We start from the raw sequence: 6,664 nt of genomic DNA on the forward strand, positions 1-6,664 counted from the left end.
CACTAAGACTGGGGAAAGGGTGAAAGCTATTTCCTGTTCATCTTGCAAGCTTTTTATCAAGACAGTCTAAGGCTTGGTGGAATCAAAATGCATTTTTATTCATTTGAATTTCAATGAAAAATTTGAGTCTATCAGACGTTGGTAAAATCTTGCACTTTGTTACGTTCTTTTCATACCCTTCTACACTTCTACAATTAATATCAAAAGCGTTATCATTTCAGTATTAACTCAGCATATGTACAAAGCTTTCTGAGAAAATGGTACTTAGTTACATAGTTTAGCTCAAGGATAAGCATTCCAAGAATATTATTCATACTTATGCTGATTAACATAAATGCATATCATAAACTCTCCCTGCAGTGCAGATGGCAAAAATTGCTATAGAGGAGCACAGAGCCAAGGGGTCAAATGACAATGAATGTAGGGTCAGGAGGATGTACAGCAAGGAGTCTGTGTGGTCTGATGGGAGCACAAATGTGATATTCCTTCTGAGCATGGTTGGAGTGAGGTAATTTCCAAAGAATTTGGCCACTTCTGGGGTTCACACTGCAAAAACAATGCTGAAAAATGTCTCAGAAAAGCCTTGGAAAGCCTGGAAAGCCACCTCAGAGAAGGATAGGAAGTGCAAAACTCTTAATTTGTCCAAGAAGAGGACAAGGAGCATTTTAACCACTGACATGGGGGTGAGGTTCCTGAGGGAAGATACTTCCTTGGTCTTTTGGGCAAAAACTAGGAAATTTCAGTAGTGGGAAGGAAACGAGATAGGTCTGTGTTAGGGCACATGGGACTTTTGCACTGAGGGGGATTGATTATCCATAAGTCCTGCTCCGTTCAGGGTAGCTTATCCCATCATCTGAGGTGTTCAGACCAGGGAGAGCAAGAGGATCAAGGCTAGTCCTGTGTGAGGCCATGGTCAGGTGTGTAGTGATGAGTAACTGCTGGGTTTTGTGACTACACCACCAGAAGCTGAATGTCCCCTCTGGCCTGTCGGTTACATCTCCTCACAAGCGTGGCTGGTTCATTCACCCCATGGGCAGCAGTGGGACCTTTCCGCTGTGGATGATGTTTGCCTCTGCCATCCCTGCGCTCCTGGTCTTCATTCTTATCTTCATGGAGACACAGATCACTACGTGAGTACCTCCTTTACCAACCCCAACTGTCACTAACCCCTAGGCAGGCAAGGCCAGGATAGGTTCACATTCACATGGAGATGCAATAGGAATCCCAGAGGAACAGCAGGGACAGGATCTTGGCCCTTTCAGACTGTGTCTTGGCTTCTCCAATCATCTTTTGACTCCCCTCCTGGTATATGGTGTGATAAAGACCTGTCTCAGCCAAATGCTGGAGGAAACTTCTAACCTGAGACTGACAGCCACCGTCCTTCTCCTCAGCCGTCTCCTTGTTATCCCTACGTGTGCTGTCTCCAGAGGGTGAATGTTGTCCCCAGTGGCAGTGCTGTCTCTGGGCACTGACTCAGGCCTGGCACTGACCCCAGCTCTGTTTTCTTTCAGGCTGATTGTTAGCAAGAAGGAGAGGAAGTTGCTGAAAGGCTCTGGCTTCCACCTGGACCTTCTTCTCATTGGCACTATGGGGGGGCTTTGCGCACTCTTTGGGCTGCCCTGGCTGACTGCAGCAACAGTGCGCTCCATCACCCACGTCAATGCCCTCACCGTCATGAGCAAAGCCATCGCACCAGGAGAGAAGCCCAGGATCGAGGAGGTGAAGGAGCAGCGTGTGACTGGAGTGCTTATTGCTGCTCTCGTTGGTGAGCCTCTGGTGAAGGAGAGGGAGGGGAGAGGTCAGGACTAGCCAGATGAATCCCCTGACAGTGTCCCTGCCCCACAGGCCAGCATATGCTCTGCCTGCTCTCTGCAGGACTGCCCACACTTAACCTTTTTGAGCTTCCTTTCCTTTGCAGCCCAGGACAGAGAGGAGGCGGGAGAGGGACGGAGATTGAGGTGCCTTGTGGAGGGGCTGGCGTAGGACATACCATACCCTGAACTCTGTCTGTGCAGGTCTGTCCATTGTGATGGGGAACATGCTGCGGCAGATCCCGCTGGCTGTGCTCTTTGGCATCTTCCTGTACATGGGTGTTACTTCACTCACTGGCATCCAGCTCTATGAGCGGCTGCTCCTGATCTTCATGCCATCCAAGCACCACCCTGACCACATCTACGTTGTCAAGGTGAGGAAAGGATGAGCAGAGGAAAAAGAGGCAGGTGATGGGAGGATAGTGCTTTACTAGAGTGATACTTGGGTTGGTGACCCTCCTTGGCTACAAGTTTGTGCTGAGAATTAAGTTCAAGCCATGCACAGAGGTGGTACAATGTTCGGGTCACATGCTGATAGGCTGCACCCAGGAGTGTTGTGCCGGTATATTGTATGGATGGGCGGACAGTTTATAGGAGTGATGCGTTGCTTGAATGGATGAAGGGACACTGTGCTGCCAGGTGGGTATACTGCTAAGCAGCACAGAGGCTGATGTGTTATGGAGTTCTACTTCTCTGTAGGTAAAGGCAGGTAGAGTGTGCAGCACTGTTGCGTTCTATGCAGAAGGGTTATATTTTGCCAGTTGTGTCTTCGTTAATCTATGTGGAAGGATAATGTGTTCTTAGACTGGATTTACCTCCTAGGTGAAGACCTGGAGAATGAATCTCTTCACCTTCATTCAACTGGCCTGCATTGTGCTGCTTTGGGTGGTGAAGTCTACGGTGGCATCCCTGGCCTTCCCCTTCGTCCTGATCATGACAGTGCCATTACGACGCTTCGTGCTACCCCGCTTCTTCCATGACAGGGAGCTCAAAGCGGTAAGCAGATAGCTGTCTTCACAGTCTAGCTTGCAACACTGGAGTGAGGTGAGGAGATTTGGCAGCCTGAAAGGCTGAGAGAACCTGGGCCAGCAAAGCCTTGACTTTCGTTGTTATTGTTTGAGGGTCTTGCTCAACGTCAGTGAGTGGGTGTGTGCCTTCCTTAGAGCTTACTAGCCCTGGGAGTGGCAGTGTGGGATGGATGGGCAGCCTAGAGCAAGGAAACACAGGTTCCTACGAGGCAGAGGCCTGGCACGCATGTTTCCCTTTCCATCTTGTGGCTCATTCATCAAGAGACACCCCAATTCTACACTGAGCCAGTAGGATGAACAGTGCAGCATCACAGCAGAGTCTGTGGCTAATTGGCACTTAAGCATGTAACCACAGTGCCAGGGTGCTGGCAGCTCCTCAAGAGGTGGCAGCTCCTCTGCTGCTGTCAGCATCCTGAGATCCTGTTGGAGAACAGTCTGGAGCAGCACCTAGAAGTGGGTGGTGCAAACAGGGGAAGAAGTGGGAGCTGCAGTGCTGGACCAAAGCCCCAGAACTTGGAAAGGGCATCAGGGTGGGGATACATAAATGGGCATGAGGGTTTAAAAAAGGAGCTTGTTGGGAGGGGAAGGAGCAAGAGCCTTGCTTTTCCCAATACAGCCCAGCTGCCTGGGTCACTGTGTGCTGATCCCTCTGTGCCAGGCTTGACCCCACACTGGGGCTGGCTGTGGCCTTCAGAACCTGGTCTCTGCCTTTTCCCAGTTGGACTCAGAGAATGCGGAGCCAAACTTTGACGAGGATGGCCGGGATGAATACAATGAACTGCACATGCCTGTGTGAGCTGGGAGCTGCCCTCCCCACTCATGGGACCAGCCACTTGGACCTGCTCACCCCTCCCAAGAACTAACTGGAGAGTTGCTGTGCCTGGACCAACGAGTGGCTGTTCCATAGCCTTGCAGGAGGCAGCCCCCGCTGCGGCTGCCTCATCGCTCAGCAGAGGCCCTGAGTCTCTCTCCTCTTGGACCTGGTGGGCTGCGAGATGCCTCTCACATCCCAAAGCTGTGTGGGCCCCAAGTGCCCATGGGTCAAGGATCTGTCCCCTCCCTGCCGCAGGCAGCCTGTGCCTGGTCTCCAGGTGGTGAAAGCGAACCATGCCAACTGGTGCCACTGCATCCCCCTCCACTACCATGAAGCTTGGATGTCTCAGCACCACGTGACACTGAGCACCCACAGAGATGGGCTAGAAGCTGCCTGTGGATGGCCAGTGGGCTTCTTCCAGACCAGCAGTCTCCTTACTCAGCTGGCAGATGTCTTGCTCCTGCTCCCTCTGCCCCCTTTCTAGGAGTGCTTACACTGGGCTTCTGCAACAGCCCCTGGGCCACAGAACTGCTGGCAAAGAGGGATGAACACCCTGGCCCTGTCCTCCAGGTCATCATCTGTTCAGTCACCTTCCCACATGACTGTTTTCAGCTCTTACTTGGGATGGGAGAGTCTGCTTGCCTCCTCTCGATTTTCCCAAAGGCAAAATGGACAGGGAGGGGAGGCTGGGGTCAAGCAGGTGTCATGAAGCCTTGAGTGTCTGCAGTCATGCAAGAACTAAGAGGAATCTCATGCCATTCTGCACCTCCACAAAGGTTTCAAGGGTTAAAACTCATCACAGAGCTGCATCCCAGTTACTGATCCTCACATCCCTGTCCCTGAGAACAATCCATTTCTAAGAAGCTATTACAACAGACTTAGTGCTGGAGCACAAAACAGTCCTTTGGGTCCCCTCCCTTTCCCTGTGCAGTGATCCACTGAGTCTGGCTCCCTGCAACCCTACAAGGAAGTCACTGAAACCTCCAGCCCCAGTTCTGCTGCCATAGTGAAATGACCTTTCACATCCAGCAGTGCTCTCCTAGTGGGAAAGAGTAGCATACAGCATGCGCAGCACTCAGTTTCCATTATCTCTGGGCAGCTCCAAAAACAGAATCACAGAATTGGTCAGGTTGGAAGAGACAACAGTGCATCATCTGATTCAACCTCCCTGCTCAAGCAGGGTCATCCTAGAATACATGGCACAGGATTGCATCCAGACAGTTCTTGAATATCTCCAATGAGGGAGAATCCACAACCCCTCTGGGCAATCTGTTCCAGTGGACGGTCACCAGCACAGTAAAGTTCTTCCTCATGTTCAGGTAGAACTTCCATGCATCACACCTTTCCACCTGACAGGGGTTCCCCTGGGATCTCCCTAAGCTGGTAGCATTTATTCAGAGCTGGCCCAGATACTGCTTGAAGGTGCCGTTGCTGGCTCTGGCAACCCCAAGGGTAGTGCCAGAGGAGACAGGCATTCTAGCCTCTCCCTGATGATTGGAGCTGGAGTGGTCTTCTGGAGGAAGCTGGGGTGCTTGCTTCACCATTGGATTTGGGACAAGACGCTGCCCCTGTTCCCACTTACCAGCCTGGCTCCTGCGAGAGATGGTGGATGCTTCATTACCAGAAGGCTCCAGTGCCTTCCTTGGGAGGCTGCAGAAATATCCCATCAGAGAAAGAAGCCTCCCCCCACAGCAGGTTCCTGCCCACAGCCTGGCCCTGCTGCAGGGCCCGGGGCAGAGAGACGAGTGTCTCTGTGTGTCTGTGGCTGTGTGTGTCCTGTCCTTCCTGTGTAGTTTAGGAGGCCTGTTGTTGCTGTGCATTGTGACTCCTCTGACTGTAGTGGAAACAGCTACATCAATAAACTCCTCACAGGAATTGTGCCTCTGGCTCTACTCTTTGGTTTTTATTGCCAGTGGCAATAAATTAAATTGACTGAAATTCCCCAACACAAAACTTTCTTGCCCATGACAGCCAGTAAGGTAGCAAGCCCCAGCTGGAGCAAGGACTGTCACCTTGTCATCCACTACTAGCATGGAGGTGAGTTTTGCATCACCATTATCAAAGCAGTCTGGCTACTGTGGGCCCAGCTAGAGCCCCTATGGTGACTGCTGGAAATGGGAGTCTGAGCCCTATATTTAACCAGAAACACACATTCCTGCCTGCTTGCATCTGTATACACAGGCATGCTTGTGCCTGTGTGCTCAGGAGTGCTAAGTGCCCATCTTGTTATGCAGTATCTAGCCACATGCTAAATGGCAGGGCCATGTGCTGAGCATGGAGAAACATCTCATTAAACACGTTCTCTGCACACTTTATTCCCAGGTAGAAGCTGAGCCAGGTTCATGTGAGCTCCTGGCTGCCTGGCTGATGAGTTGGGTGTCCTCCAGTCATGCTCTCCTGGGTACCACTGCTGGGTGTAGGCAGAAGCCCTACTCATGGTCGGTCACTGGCTGCTCCAGGGGCTGGCCACTGCCATGGGGCATGTGGCAGAGGGCTGAGTCTGCCCAGGTACAGAGGTGGTGGCCATCCTGTTTCTGAGTTGGGTGTGCTGTGGGGCAGTCAGTACCTGTCCTCACTGCACCCTCTCCAGGTCCTGGCAGTGCTGCTGAACCTTTGGGAGAGGAGGCAGTGTGGGGGCCTGACTCCTGAGCATCCAGACGGGTTGGATGGAAGTATCCATGACCTGCAGGCTGCTCTGCCATGTTTGGAAACACTCCCATTCCCCACTCAACGTCTCTCCTTCCTCACATCCTCACATGGCTGCTCAAAGGGCCATCAGTTATAACTGGAGAGGTTATGGCTCCACCCAGTCCCACAAGATCCATGTCCCCACCTGGATAGCACCCTGGCCCACAGCATTACCCTACTCACCCCAGTATGCAGACCAGGGAGTGCAAGCAGAGCCAGCACATGACCCTTACCGCATCAATCCTCCTGCCAAGGTTGGACCTGACCTCCAGCTCCAACAGCCAGCTGGCCTCCAGGATGTTGTGGTGCTACTCCGCTAGTTC

The 6,664-nt window shown here is 52.1% G+C and overlaps 1 protein-coding gene across 4 annotated transcripts in view; it reads left to right on the forward strand.

Moving 5' to 3' along the window:
- SLC4A3 (solute carrier family 4 member 3) overlaps positions 1-5,514 on the forward strand; it is a 33,668-nt gene extending 28,154 nt beyond the window's left edge. For 3 of the 4 annotated variants that reach the window (XM_071561617.1, XM_071561616.1, XM_071561618.1), the window contains exons 19-23: positions 964-1,130; positions 1,512-1,765; positions 2,016-2,185; positions 2,634-2,807; positions 3,558-5,514. In XM_071561617.1, the coding sequence (XP_071417718.1) occupies positions 964-1,130; positions 1,512-1,765; positions 2,016-2,185; positions 2,634-2,807; positions 3,558-3,635 (843 nt within the window). In that variant the 3' untranslated portion in view covers positions 3,636-5,514. Of the gene's footprint in view, positions 1-963; positions 1,131-1,511; positions 1,766-2,015; positions 2,216-2,633; positions 2,808-3,557 lie in introns of those variants that run through there. The other variant, XM_071561619.1, reaches the window with a different exon arrangement.
- The last annotated feature ends 1,150 nt before the right edge of the window (positions 5,515-6,664 follow it).

Source organism: Pithys albifrons, chromosome 8 (genome assembly GCF_047495875.1).
Source record: "Pithys albifrons albifrons isolate INPA30051 chromosome 8, PitAlb_v1, whole genome shotgun sequence".
NCBI lineage: Eukaryota > Metazoa > Chordata > Aves > Passeriformes > Thamnophilidae > Pithys > Pithys albifrons.